Source organism: Siniperca chuatsi, linkage group LG8, assembly GCF_020085105.1.
Source record: "Siniperca chuatsi isolate FFG_IHB_CAS linkage group LG8, ASM2008510v1, whole genome shotgun sequence".
NCBI classification, from domain to species: Eukaryota; Metazoa; Chordata; class Actinopteri; order Centrarchiformes; family Sinipercidae; genus Siniperca; species Siniperca chuatsi.
In genome coordinates, this window is record NC_058049.1 from 24554172 (window position 1) to 24568771 (window position 14600).

A 14600-nucleotide genomic window follows, 5' to 3' on the forward strand; every position below is an offset into this window, starting at 1 on the left:
TGAGACAATGGTGCTCTACCCTGAGAGAAGTCCAAATCCTTTAATCCAACTCCAAATGTACCAGCTTACATGTTTCATATTTCTTGGCAATCTGTGTGCACCAAAAATAACACGATTCAATGGGAACATCCATCCATCCATCCATCCATTTTCTACCGCTTGGTCCCGTTAGGGGTCGCGGGTGACTGGAGCCTATCCCAGTGACTTTGGGCCTTAGGCAGGGTACACCCTGGACAGTGGCCAACTCGTCGCAGGGCTAACACAGACACAGACAAGGACAGACAACCATTCACTCTCACATTCATTCAATACGGGCAATTTAGAGTTATCAATTAACCTACACATGCATGTCTTTGGGACGGTGGGAGGAAGCCAGAACCCGGAGAGAACCCACGGTAACACGGGGAGGACATGCAGACTCCACCCAGAGAGATTGCGTGATGTTGGTCTGGTCCGGGAATCGAACCCACGAACCCACGATCTCCTTATTGGGAGGCAGGAGCTTTAACCGCTCTGCCACCGTGCACCCCTCAATGGGAACATTTAGAAATAATTATTATAAATATTGATGTATAAATAATTCAAATGTGACTATTCTGACACTGTCAATTAAGCAAAGCCATAATAGATTCTGTAAGTCATTCCTCAGGCATTGTTGTGCTCACACTGTATCCAGTCATCAGCACGACTGGCCGTAGATGTGATCGATCAGCATCCTGTTGCGAGTTGGCGGTGCTTTCCTGCGCTGATCAATGATCCTACCCAAACGCACACACACAAACATTTACAGTCAGTTTCAAGGACCTGCTCAAGGGCGCTATAACAATAAATCATGGGTTTATTAGTCATTGATATTCAAAATCCTTTAAAAGAGTTGTGTGTGTGTGTGTGTGTGTGTGTGTGTGTGTGTGTGTGTGTGTGTGTGTGTGTGTGTGTGTGTCTTCTATCATAAAAGGTCTGGTTCATACAGAAAATTCAATATGCAAATTTGGCAAGGCAACAAGTAAAATGTACGTAAATGATTATGGCCTTAAAGGATTCATTATTAAAGGACTGGTGCTGCCAGACATTTCAGCTAATGGCAAAATTAAAACTTTAGCTACGAAAATATAGACCCATATCTACTCATATCTACAATATCTAGCTATATGTTAGAAATCAGTGTTATTAGTATTCCAGTATTTAGTGTGACCTCTCTCTGGAATTCTCTACCACATGAACTAAGGTCTGCTACAACAGTGTCTTCTTTTAAAAGAAGACTAAAAACAAATCTTTTTTTCACGTTAGGTTGAAAGTGTGTGGTTAACGGGTAAATGTTTTGATCACAGAATCAGTATTTTGAGCCTGGTTCATACTTATCTTATTCCATTTGTATTGTAACAGCATTTTATCTTGTTTTTATCATATCTTACATGTTTCCATATATGTAATACCTCCTTATCTTATATGTTGTTATCTTTTATGTTTTTGTCATACATCATTTTTACCTTGAAGCACCTGTCGTATGAAATGTGCTATACCAATAAACTTGACTTGACTCTATACCAGACATTTCCTGGACTCTGCTGTTTTTTGGGAGGGTTTTTTTGTTTGTTTTTTTTTTGCTTGATAGCACAGCGGCAGAACAAGATGTGGTTATTTATAATCATACATACTGTGTATTACTGAGCGCATTACGATTACAAACCAGCAAATACTTCATATCCTCTCCATCACACAAATTAAATTTCATTTGATGGCTGGCAGTCAAATACTCTTAGTCTCTCTGTGATACATCAATACTTTCAAATGTGCTTTTGCGCCTTCAGAATCTTCCGATTGTCTGTTGAATCTCACCTTCAGGTCTAAGTCGGACTTCCCCTGGTTACAACGAGCGTCTCTTCTCCTTGTTACAGCTCTGCCGGCCTTTCCTAAACAGAGAAGAGAAGAGTGCTGCTGAAACTATAATACTATTACTGATACCACCACTGTCATTACTACCATTACTACTGCCACCTGGAGTACTACAGCTGCTGATGTAGCACTGGTAATAATCGAAAAAATAAAATATTACCTTTGGTATCCACCGATTGTGTCCGCTGCGAGAACTCCAGATCGTCTGGTTGAGCATCATCAGACTTCTTATAGTAATAGGGTTGATCAGGGGGCCCAAACCTCTACATGCAAACACACACACACATGATTTGACTTCTTGTAGTGTAGCTGCACCATTTGTCTACAGGACCAAACCACACTCACACATCACGCTTCTTATAGTTCTAATGCTGGACAATAACACACACATATTCTACCTTGTCAGGCCACATGAAGCTAATGAAGAGAATGACGGGAAGTCCAACAGTGAAGACATAGACACTCCAGAGCCAGGGACGCTGCTGGGCGGCCAATAGGAGGCTCTCCATGATACCCGGCTAGAATACACGTATACAGACACGGTATGTCACTTGTTAAATGTATCGAGGTCAAAGGTCAAAACCACAGTGCCTGGATAATAAGACTATGACCACAAAGTGATCACGTGAAAGAAAAAGCTCGGAAAATAATTGGAATAAGAGATGAAGAGAGAATATACTGGATGAGCTATAGGGAACATGCTGACTGTAGGAGCAATTTCATCTGTAATTTATTTCTATGCACTAGGTGGTGTATGAATAATGCCGGTGCATGGAGCCTGATTAAAAGTAGAAACAGGTGTTGCCGCTTGGGGAAGCATAGTTTCTGCTTTACTCATGCTTGCCGTGTAATATCTGACTATATGCAGCATTGAATTACTCTATTATGAAGTCAGTGTGTGTGTGTGTGTGTGTGTGTGTGTTATCGTGTTTTGGTTCATTTGAAATTGTAGAAACCTGACCTGGGGATTGTGGAGCAATAGCTTAGTAGTAAAACACTGATTTCACTTGAGTTTTTAAATTTAATGGCAGACTTGTATCCGAGTGTATCCGAAAGATGGTCACTACATTTGAATGTACGGTAATTAATTGGAATCAGCTAGAAAACCATTATTTATTTGTTTAATTTTAAAATATATTTTATGTCTTATATGTGTTTGTATGTCTATGTGTACCTGTGTTGGCATCAATAAAGACCTGAAAAAAGAAAATAAAAATACAATGATTCCCGACAATGATTAATAGACTTAGTTCAGCTGCAATAGAAGCGGGTCTTACCTGTGCTGCAGCAGACGCTGGTGTCACGCTGGCTGCCAGCATCATGCACACCAGCACAAAGTTGATCTCCATGTCTGAAACACACACCTACACGCACACACATTCGCACAAGTACGTGCAGTAAGTCACAGCCATGCACAAAGATGTCCGCATACACACAGTAACAGTCAATATTTCACACTCAAAGACCCTCAATGAGGAGCAGGGGGAAAAAAGACATTTTCCATTGTAATCCATCCTCCTAGAACTACTACAAAGAGAGAACAATAAAGGACACAGAAGGAGAGGAAGAAGATGACAAACACAGACAGACTTCTGAGAAAGGAAACAAAAACTAGAGATGCAAGGAGAGAAACATGCACAGAGTGCAAGGGGAAGCAGAGTGGGACAAAAAAACAAGGAAGATTAAAAAATTAAAGAGAAAGAAGTGAGAGTAAAATTAAGAGAAGCACAGAGGAAGCTACAGAGGACCCAACAGTATGCTTCTACCTTTTTCACGCAGTGATTCCTCAGCTTTCCACGAGTTCCTTAAAAGTCATTTCCTGAAACCTTACAGTCATGTGATGTTGGACTTTGGTCCCAATTCACTTGCTGACATGGCTGCGGAGCATGCAGTGGCCACATTCGAGGGATGTGACTTGGTTATTAACACACACACACACACACACACACACACACACACACACACATTCACGCGGCCTTTCATGGTTACACATTAGTTATGCTCAAAATAAACGGTCCTTGTTTGGGTAGTATTTAATAGTATTTTCATAATAAAGCTGATGATGTATAATGAAGTAAATAGATTTTTTTTAAAGTATGACAAGGAGTAAAAAGCATTTACAAACAATATATGAAACAGATTGAAAGCAAGGACATTTATTCAAAAAAGAAAAAGAAAAGGTTTCCATGTTTAGGTTATGTAAACTCCACCCTTTCCTGAAGAAAAATATTACTGTAATTGCTTTTGTTATATCAGCTGCATTCATTAAGGCTATAATGCATGTAATCATCAGTAGTCAGTACTCAACCCTACATAAAAATAAACATTCTCTGCATTTTTATTTTTCAATTAGTGGATAAGTTGTGAAAAAAGAAAGGGAACAGCTTGAGAGATCTTACAAATGACCTCAATAGAGAACTCTAAACCTGTGGCAGAAAATGTGCTTAAAGGAATAGTTTGAAATTTGGGAGTTTGACATTCTGAAAATGTCGAACTATTCCTTTAAACTAAAAAACTTTACATGCTGTGCGATAGCTTGAAGCAGTTATGAGGGACGACAAGTGTATGAAAACCGGTTTTATTCAGGCAGCGCGAGACCTTCCCATAGATATATATAGAACAATCCACTGGACTTGTGTTGCGAAGTTAAAGATGCTTTGATGCATCTAAGTGTCACATTCAGTTCTAACAGCAGGCAGGTAGTCACTAGCATTCACAGAGAGTTTACGCCCCCTAGTGGAAAAAGACATCATTGAAGACACCAGTTCAGACACAAGTCAGGTGGACAGTTTTTTGACCTAATGAAAATGACTAATGTTCCCATAGCAGTGTATTGGTTAAGATTTGTGTTAGCCATTAGTGAATTCCTGTGTACACCTTCCTCTTCAGTCAAATCATTAGTAACTGGTTCATTGTGTTATTGTATTTTTTTATTATATTCAGTGTCTGCAAAGTTTGAATTTGTTTGTTGGTTTAGATGGTTTTTTTCTATGCAATTTTATATATTCTCCTTGTTTAAAAATGTTTAAAATGGTAAGAGGCAGAATGTTTTAGAAAGTTAAGACATTAAGAATAAAATACAAACAAACACATTTTACATGGAATTATGTCAAATATCAAACTAAATGAGAGGTTTATGGTGTTTTCTTGTGCATTTCCATGTTTCAATTTTAAATAAAAATAACACATTAAATATTTTGTGACAATGGCAATGCTGTGTGCTATTTCCATACATTCCCACGGTAAGAGTATGTCGTTCAGAGCCGGATGTTGATTTCACTGCGCACACCGTCACCACCAGAAACACTCTCGTTGCCGTCGGCGTCTGACAGGAAGCCGCTGCCTGTGGCTACTGTGGTGATGTTGTGTTCGAGGGTTGTGATTCGCTGCTTCAGTCGAAGCTGGGAAGAGTTGAACTCACTCTGCAGACGGGCCAAACACGTCTGAAAACATGGTTATCATTAGTTATTATCAATATTGTATATTGTTGACAGCGAACGTAGCAATTGCACCAACAGCCGTAGTAGTAAAAGTCGACTAATGGTACTGACCTGTAGCCGATCCAGACTGGTTTCCAACCTCTCCACCTTCTCCTCGAGCTGCTCCCCTGCAGACACGTTTACTTCCTCCAGAAGCCCCTCCTTCCGCAGGATGTCCCGCCCCCTCTGCTCCAGCTGGGCCCTGGCGTGGGGGAACTCCTGAAGCGCCTCCATCAGGTCTTGTTTGGAAAGGCAGAACAAGTCTGAGTATCCCAGACTGCGAATATTAGCCGTACGTCGGTTCCCCATCTTGCTGCCGCTGATGTTAAGGATGCTAATTTCTCCGAAGCAGCTTCCTGAGGTCAGAACAGCGAACTGGGTGACTCCATCCTCCCCTACAACTGCCAGCTGGCCATCTTTAATTATGTACATCTCCTTACCCACATCTCCCTTGGAAAAAACAGACAGAGAATATAAATCAGTATTTTTAACAGCCATACTTTCCTTTCAACAAAAAGGCAGAGAACTGAAAACTAGCCTAGTAGCCTAGTGTTACTACTAGTGCTATACCTAGCATTACTGTAGGTATAGCACTAAAAGTGATGTAGCCTAGAAACAGCAGTAAATAAACAGTTATTATTTATAAAACTGGAAGAATTAAAGGTACCCTGTGAAGTTTTTGACCACTAGCAGTGCTATGGAGCAATGTTTTTACAAGTAGGTCCATTATTCTTTGCATCGCGCATGCACACAAGGACGTACACGATACAAGACACATACACAGCCTGTTTCACGCAATGCCACCGATTGACAGTAAGCAGCAGTAATGTGCAAAGAAGCATAGCAATGCACCAAAAAAGGCATCTTGAGTTATATGTGATAGGCCACGCCCACTCACACCAATCAATACGAAACTTGAGATTTTGGTTAATACTTGCCCCCAGAACATGCACACCAAATTTGGTGAAATTCTGTCCACTGGGTTTTGGGGTACAGTTTTTTGGCATTTGTGGCGCCCCCTATGGGTCGAGCTCAAATGCTCTGGTAAGCCTATTCCCAAACACGGCCTGAAGATATAAGAAAAGATTAATGTTGATTGGACAAATCATAAATGAGTTATGGCCAATTTCGTGCTAAGTCCCGTTGCGAAGATATTTTGGTTGATGGCGGCCATGTTTTTTGACCGATCTTGCTCATTTATAATAGCAACATGTATCTCAGTCTCGCAATGTTGTATAAAAATGTTGGTGTCGGTAGAGTCAAAATTCCAAAAGTTCTATTCATTTTACTGTTTTTCACAATCAGATTCAAGTCAATCAGAGTCACGGTGTAAGGGGCGTGGCCTTTCCAAAATTGCATTTTTGGGTCTTAATTACAGCGCCACCATGTGGCTGATTGGGCTCAAATTTCAGTGGAAGCATTTACACATCATTTCCAGTTATTGGGCCAAGTTTCGTGTTTCTAGCTCATTCCAGCTCATGGCAATTTGAGCCGCGGCATAAAACAAATAATAATAATAAACCGGCACCAACTCAATAGGGTTCTACCGCGTCGCGCTTTGAACCCTAATTATAAAAAAACTGCTTTGGAAATGTTTTATGCAGACGGAAATGCATTCAACGTGTTTGTAAGGCCTCATGGATACACAAAATGCCTTTGGTGAGTTACACAGAATGTAAGCATGACTGTTCATTTACAAGAATGAAGTCCACAGGGCACCCTAACTAGGAGTACTGGTGATAAAACTGGCAGTTGAACAATGATAGTTCTGGGTAAAATGTAAACCTTTCCTATAAGCCAGTACAGTGCTTGTGAACGATGTAGCTATTGCTAAATATATCAATGATCAGTTGATGCTGGGAAATCTAAGGGATTGCTTCATAGAACAAACCTAGAGGGGGCTGGTATTCATCATCCAGATTTGATGGATAGCAGAATGTAGCGAAATGAGCATGTTTGGATAGATGTCTCCCTACCTGCTGTCCAGTAATGCGTGTATTGTATTTATGTTGTTATGTAGTTAGAGCCCAGGAACCGCTGTGCAGCAATTTGGGTGTAATGTCCACAGTCTGAAGTGCTGGTCATTTAGCTTTTTAGCATATACATCCATTACAAAAGAAACTACGAGGACATTTCCTGAGCATCACAAACATTCAACAACTACTACGAGTATTAAGACTTTGGACCATTAGGTCCAGTACATATTTAAAAGCCACCATTATATAAGTAAAAGTAATACTAACCTTTCTACAGATGTAGTCTCCAGGACTGAAAACCTGTGGTCGAAGTTTTAATACCAATTCTACGAGGAGGCCTGCCTCACAGTCCTGGAAAATACGCACCTATGTCCACACACACACACACACACAATTAATTTTGACCTTTTGATAATAACCTCTACACAAATACATTGTATTAATGGAGTTAAGAGGCTTAGAGATGTAAATGGAATTTGGGTTATATTGTCTATAGTGTCAGTCTATGTAGTGTCTTTACCTTCTTCAGTGTGTCCAGGTGAACATTAATAGCAATCTCTGCTCTCAGTTTATTGGGCAGGCTCCTCAGCACTTCCTGTTCATCTATTGTCTTCTGATTGGTCCAGAGGTAGTCAAACCAGCGGATGACGCGCTGCTCTAGCACCTTGCTTACATGTCTGAAGTGCATGTAGTGTTTCAGGGTGTCTACACGGCTCTGAAAGGCTGCTCGCGTGGCATTCATATTGGAGATCATGGCTCCAACATTACCCACAATGGAGGCAAAAATCAGAACGCCGACCTAGGACAGAAATACCAGTATTAGCCGTTTTGATGGACTGGAACAACTGGAATCCACATATAGGATATAAGGCTTTTTATGAATCATTCAAGGTAAGACAATATCAGCTAAGGTTACACCTTTGCTATGGACTTACCAGGAAGTCAAATATCAGGAACAAATATTCCTCATCTCTTACAGGAGGAGGTGTCTCTCCAATGGTGGTCAGTGTCAGAGTGGACCAGTACAGACAATATATGTAACTTCTGGTCAGGGAACCAAACTCAGGATCCGATGCATTTGGATAAACCCAAGAATCAGAGCCCAGTCCCAGGACCTTGGAGAAGCTGTAGTATGCACAGGCGTTCCAGTGGATGATCACCAGGATGTACAGAACCAGTTTACAGATGCGGAAAGCGTTGGGGTAGCCTGTTCGCGTCTCTGTACGTTCAAACAACTCAAACAGACGTGGCAGACGCAGCAGCCGGTTGAATCGGAGAAGGGGAGTGTAGCTGATTCCAACGGTCAGGTACAGGAGGTCAGTTGGAAGGATGGAGCAAATGTCAATTTTACACTGTGGGGTTCGAACGTAGGTTTCTCTCAGACGCCGCACATCTTTCACCATCAAGCCTTGATCCAAGAAACCTTCATATACATAATAGACAAATAAATGAATGAATGTAGGTGTCTCTCAGATGACAAATGTATTAGTTAAAACCAAATCAAACATTTTCATGCAGTAATGGAAATTAAATTTTTTTCAGTACCTGTGTGGAGACGAACAGCTATATCCAGGATATAGACTCCATCACAGATGTAGTCCAGTACCAACCACACCAACACATTCTTCATCTGGAGATCATCGAAACAGGCCCTACAGAAACAGATACGCTGAGAAGCTGGCAAATGAAGAAAATCACAGCAGCATGCTGCACCGAACAAATGATGATGCCCCAGTAAAAAAAAAACAAAACAGGAATCTCAGTGTCCCCTTTTGGCCGCTGAAATAGCAGTCGTGGTAGTCTAAGTAGTCCACCACTATTGCCGAATAATGAAACTAATACCAAAATCCTGGGACTAAGGTTTCTTTCAAAATGCAAAGTCAATCATTTTTGTCCACATCAAATCAGTGGAAAAAAAAGTGGCTGGTGATATCATGTGTATTCGAGGAAGCAGGTAGCTACATCCCCCTGACAGGCCAATGTGTAGTTAGCAGTGACACACTGCAGTACAAGGGAACTGTACATTCCACAATGGAGAAAAAAATGAGGCTCTCGATAGCAAAGCTGCTGCTGGCACTCAGAATTAGTGTTCCATTAAAACAGCATTCATTGATTTCTTTACCACTTGGGGACAGTGCAACAAGCTGTGAAATTTGTATCACCCGGTATCGTTGATATGGCTAACCTGTTGGCAAACAGTTGCCTATTTAGACATCCAGCAGACACGGAGCAACATTAGCATTCATTTGAAGATGCATTTCCGTCCTGATGAATGTAAGTCCAATATTCACTCTCCTTTTAGCTCTGTTTTTGGTCTCTACCAACTCCTGAGGGAAATATCTGGCTCTTAAGCTGCTAAATGCTCCACTATGTAAAAGAAAGAGAGAAGGTGATGGAGAGGAGAGAGGAAGATCAGGTACAGCCCACTGTGCCCAGGATAGGATTAGCATCATGTCCCTGTGCTGTTCAACAAAAACTGACCTGATCCAATTTAAACCATGTAATTACCACAGAGATATGTATGTTCTTCGTTTTTTACAGTGGGTCCTATAGGCTCAATTTAACAACAACACAAACACTAGCATAATTATAGTGTAATAATATATTATTGCATAACTCACATTTTGCTTTATTTACTATTTGAGACACATTTCTATAATTCAAATCCAAAATGATGCAAACTCAAACACAAAGGTGAAATAAAGAAGGTGTATATCATTTGACTCAATTATTTTTATACACTTTGGCAGGAGAGACAAGTGAGGAGTCACAGAGAAAGGGACAGACAGTGAATACAGAGGGTGAGAGAGAACAAAGAGCAGATGGTGTCTGTAGTGTAAATTTCCCTTCACTTGAACACTTTAATTAAACATTGTCAACGTTCATTTTCAGATGTTTCGCGATCATTTTATTTTAGCCTCTTCTGTATTTCCAGATTGTAGTGTGGATCATTCATTGCAACATTTAACCTGATTCTCATGCTACTGCCCACTGGCATGGTTTTAAAGATACATTTATCCGATTTTTGCTCTCCAAACATCTTAAAATGCACATATTTACATCAGATCGGTTTTTGGACCTCGGTATTTCTAAAACCCTGCGTACGGCCATGCATACACGTAGTCATTTTGTCAATGTAAAAATATTCCTTATTGCAGCTTTAAAGATAAGTATGTTTTAGGAGCATGTCTGCTTGACTGGCAGGTATCTCAGTCAGCCCATTAGTGTGCTTGACACACAAGCTTGTTCTATACCAGTCCTGCCTCCTCCTCCCCTAAGCCCAAATATTGGATTTCTTGCACCAGAAACTGACTAAAACAGCCAAATGTTTCTGAACATCCTTTCAGAAAGCTATGGGAGACATCACAATCGCTATGCCCATGTTTTTCTACAGTAAGCAGTAGCTGAAGTTGTAGTAATACTAGTAGTAATAGTAGTAGTTCTAGTCAGTGGCATGCCGAAGAAATAGAATTCATAGTAGTGCAAGAAGTAGTACTAGAACTTGCACTAGTATTGTTGTATGGGCAAAGTAGTTCCCAACCTGACAACTAGGAGGGTCCAGTTATAAAAAACAGCAGCACCAATCACCATCAGCCAGTGGTAGTATGCATCATCAGATGGTGATAAGACCACGACATTACACTTCCTCCTCCTGACAGAGAGGGGCAAAAAACAGAAAGGCAGAGATTTATATGTAAGTGTCAGTTGATGTTTATGCATTTTGTCCTTTTTTCTTTGTTTTTTTTTTGTTTTTTTGCTTTCTTACGTGCGTCTGGAACGTCTGATTTCGTTATCTGCATCAGAGCCAGCGTGACTGTGGCTGAACCTGCTGGGCGGGGCCTGCGTGTCCATTTGGGCGGGGCCTCGAAAACGTTCCAAGAAGGAATCCGGTCGCTCCGTCTCCTCAGCCAAACTCTTCTGTGCCCATTCTCTCAGAGTCATCACCATGCTTACTATCCTGAAGACAGGTAGACACACACATGTAAAAAAGTTTAGAATGCACGGCACCAATAATGAACTTTTTTCCAATAATTAACATTGTCACACACTGGATATAAATGACGTCTGAATACATACGTTTGAATATTTAAGAGTAAAGAGTACAGTCAACTTGGGGATTAGTTCATTTATCAGCTGTCATACCTGGACAGAGCACCTCGCCCACGAAAGGAATTCTGGGAATTAACATCTCTTCTGTCAATGGCCGCCATTCTCTGAAGCTCTGAAGAAGTGTCATCACACATCGACTGCGCTCTACACACATAAACACATCGCAAATACATAATAAAAATAATTCAGTGACTACTGCGACAACAGCTACAAACTCCTGCTCCTTCACATAGGAAGGCGATAACGTTCTCCATTAGATTACAGAGTGAAACTTGAATTGAACAGTGTTGTCACAGTAGCAGACAGTAGGAAAAATGGTCAAGACAACTGCAATTCTGAAGATTTAAAAAAAAGGAAATATATTCATTATTAATGTATTTTTTTAATCAATAACTTTTTTGGCCACTGGGGGGAAGCGCAACACGCTGTAAACACAACACTGGCGGATTATCATCTTATAAAGTTGATATGGTGAACGTTTTAGCAAACAGTTGCCTATTTACTCATCCAGCAGACACAGGGTAACATTAGCATTCGTTTAGAGTCATGTTTCTGTCCACCTGATGAATGTGTACGCCCAATATTCACTCTTCTTTTAGCTCTGCTTTGGTCTCCACCAACTCCTGAGAAAAATATCTGGCTCTTTAGTGGCTAAATGCTCCGCTATGTTCATTAGCTAGTCGCTAACTTTGTCTATCATTTGGTGTTGGGCAGGTAGCTTACAGGGGTTTTGTCTGAGCTTTTTTTTAGGTGAAAATGGCTTCCTGCTGCTGCTGGGTTTGATGAGAGTTGTGAGACTGAGTTGCGGGCCATAAAACCAAAACAACGAGCTGAAAGAAGCTAAAACGCTCTGTAGAGCTGAGGAGAACTGCAGAGTTTGTCACCACCAGCAACACCTCTCAAATGACACCTCAATATTACCTCTCAATATGTCATTAATGTTGTCTAATGGTTTATGATTAATTTAAAGTTTTGTGTGTGTGTGTGTGTGTGTGTGTGTGTGTGTGTTTGTGTGTACCTGCTAAGTGTGCTGTCAGCTCGGTCGCTCTCCTCCTCTGTCCATGTCTTCACAGACAGCCTGTGTGAATCCTGCACTGGACTTGTCATACTACACACACACACCAAAGCAACACTCAATTCATTTTCACTTTGTTCATTACAGAAAAAAAAACAAAGACATTATCACCACACACACACACACACACACACACACACATGCACCACGCTGTCAGACAGACGGACTCATACCAACATACCCAACTTAAAATGCACACACAGTCACAACATACACTAGTAAACACACATGCACACAATAAAATGCAAGCTGTAACACACACTCACATTAAAGAGACATACAAACATAGAGAGGCTCGCGCAGACTGCCAAACACACACACAACTCACTAACCAGCACACACACATGCAACGATAGACCCACAGTCAGAAAAGGAAGGTCATCCAGTACGAGCTAGGTCATCCTGTATCAGGCATCACCACAGAAACCAGGTGGCATGGCAACAAGCTGTATAGTAGTTATGAAAACAGATCATAAGAGCTAGAGCTAGAAAGATCAACGAACCTGATCAATTTCCCGATATCCCAACGCTAGCTTGTCAATCCGTCTCTATCAATTTAGTTAGATTCACAAGACATTAATCACCAAGGACAGACAAACGCTCATATGAAGGGATGCATGGGATGGATGGAGTGAACAAATGTAACCGATCAAAGGAATGATCACATGGCACTACACAAAAGCATCGTTTAAATTGCAAATTGTGTGTGTGTGTGTGTGTGTGTGTGTGTGTGTGTGCGCGGATGTGTTCCTTTTCACCACCAAGCTCATCTGAATTCAAGAACCTTGTTTGAAGTGGCCTCCGAGCCGCAAGTGTGTCTTTGTGTGCATATATTCTCCTGATAACCGAGAGAGAAGTGTTTTTATGCACACACCTGCACACGTGAATTGAGACGTACTTTTATGTCAGCTCTATTCAGAAACTGGATTTGAATCCAAAATGCCACTGAGATTTTTCCCTTATAAGCATCACGCTGAGCCCAGGAATCAGTAGTGGAGATGGAATGTGTTTATAGCCAAAAGTGTGCTCTATGTGTATTCTGAATTTACCGAAATGAAACACAATTCACCCCCAAATTATGGTACACACACACACACACACACACAGGAAACATTAAAGCATGTGCAGGGTAAAAGCAAGTATTTCTTTGGGACTGCATGTCACACATGATTAGACCCAGCAAGCTCAACACTGATTACAACTATCCATACATATCAACCACACTGCTGACTCAGTAACGGCCTGGCAACTGCATTGCATTATTATTACAGTTAAATTAAATTTTTATTCAAATAGTGCCAATTCATAACAGACGTTTTCCTATAGAGCAGGTCTACTCTACTCTTTATAATATCATTTACAGAGACCCAACAATTCCCACCACAGTGGCAAGGAAAAACTTCCTTTTAGGAGGCAGAAACCTCGAGCAGAACCAGACGCAGGGTGGGCGGCCATCTGCTGAGAGAGAGAGAGAGAGAGAGAGAGCATACAGTAGCACAATGCAAAGTCCACGTAAAATTTTAAAATGTACTTTACTCTACATTACAATGGAATGGTAGTGGTAATATTAATATTAATACAATAAGAAGAAGAATAATGATGGGAATAATAATGATAATAATAAATAAGACTAATGATGGATTTTTATAACTGACCTGTCCCAATTATTTTCCTGTGTTGTGCTGTTTTGTCCTTGATTAAACACAAAACTATCATCGTTATGTCACCTACTGTTACATAATGGTCTCATGCACTAATCTTTTTTTTTTATATTAACACTGACATAAATGACTATGTACGAACATTAGTCGCTCGAAGTGAGGAGCTCACAGAGTCTTCACCCAACTTAGCTCCCCTCAGCGCTACTGAGTGTTTTAGTGTCTTTCAGCTCTTTGTTTTGGTTTTTTGGAACTTCTTTTGTTCAGTCCACTCTCACATCTCTCATCAGCCCTCATTTTCAGCCACAGCTGTTTTTGGTTTAAAAAAAAAAACCCCTCTGATGAATCCACCAAATGGCTGACAAAGTTAGCGATTAGCTAGTGAACATAGTGGAGCATTTAGCACCTA

The 14600-nt window shown here is 40.8% G+C and overlaps 2 protein-coding genes across 3 annotated transcripts; both read right to left on the reverse strand.

Annotated features, from left to right (window-relative positions):
- Nucleotides 1–541: 541 nt before the first annotated feature.
- LOC122879931 (calnexin-like) lies at nt 542–3773 on the reverse strand. Of its 2 annotated transcripts, XM_044204559.1 has the most exons (6): nt 3660–3773; nt 3171–3257; nt 2292–2411; nt 2054–2156; nt 1837–1910; nt 542–758 (listed from the first exon to the last, which is right to left on the reverse strand). In XM_044204559.1, the coding sequence occupies exons 2-6, from the start codon at nt 3240–3242 to the stop codon at nt 750–752; spliced, it is 378 nt and encodes a 125-aa protein (XP_044060494.1). In that variant the 5' UTR covers nt 3243–3257; nt 3660–3773; the 3' UTR covers nt 542–749. The 2 variants fall into 2 exon arrangements, with proteins under 2 accessions (XP_044060494.1, XP_044060495.1); XM_044204560.1 differs by lacking the exon at nt 3660–3773 and having other exon boundaries at nt 3171–3653.
- A 134-nt stretch (nt 3774–3907) lies between these two features.
- Nucleotides 3908–13172, reverse strand: LOC122880324 (cyclic nucleotide-gated cation channel-like). Its single transcript, XM_044205340.1, has 11 exons — nt 13037–13172; nt 12477–12566; nt 11492–11602; nt 11115–11306; nt 10890–11000; nt 8894–9000; nt 8284–8771; nt 7869–8147; nt 7616–7714; nt 5445–5822; nt 3908–5336 (listed from the first exon to the last, which is right to left on the reverse strand). Exons 2-11 carry the CDS (start codon nt 12563–12565, stop codon nt 5151–5153), a joined length of 2040 nt encoding a protein of 679 aa, XP_044061275.1. The 5' UTR covers nt 12566; nt 13037–13172; the 3' UTR covers nt 3908–5150.
- Between the last annotated feature and the right edge of the window lie 1428 nt (nt 13173–14600).

Bases quoted from the DNA above. Each gene is read 5' to 3' on its own strand.
- LOC122879931 (XM_044204559.1), bottom strand. From the start codon at position 3,242: ATGGAGATCAACTTTGTGCTGGTGTGCATGATGCTGGCAGCCAGCGTG. The intron at 2,412-3,170 runs GTAAGACCCGCT...CGTGTATTCTAG, and splicing joins CAGCGTCTGCTGCAGCACAG to CCGGGTATCATGGAGAGCCT. The intron at 1,911-2,053 runs GTAATATTTTAT...TTCTCTGTTTAG, and splicing joins ACAATCGGTGGATACCAAAG to GAAAGGCCGGCAGAGCTGTA.
- LOC122880324 (XM_044205340.1), bottom strand. From the start codon at position 12,565: ATGACAAGTCCAGTGCAGGATTCACACAGGCTGTCTGTGAAGACATGG. The intron at 9,001-10,889 runs GTTGGGAACTAC...CTGTTTCTGTAG, and splicing joins TGGACCCTCCTAGTTGTCAG to GGCCTGTTTCGATGATCTCC. The intron at 5,823-7,615 runs GTTAGTATTACT...GTTTTTTCCAAG, and splicing joins GAGACTACATCTGTAGAAAG to GGAGATGTGGGTAAGGAGAT.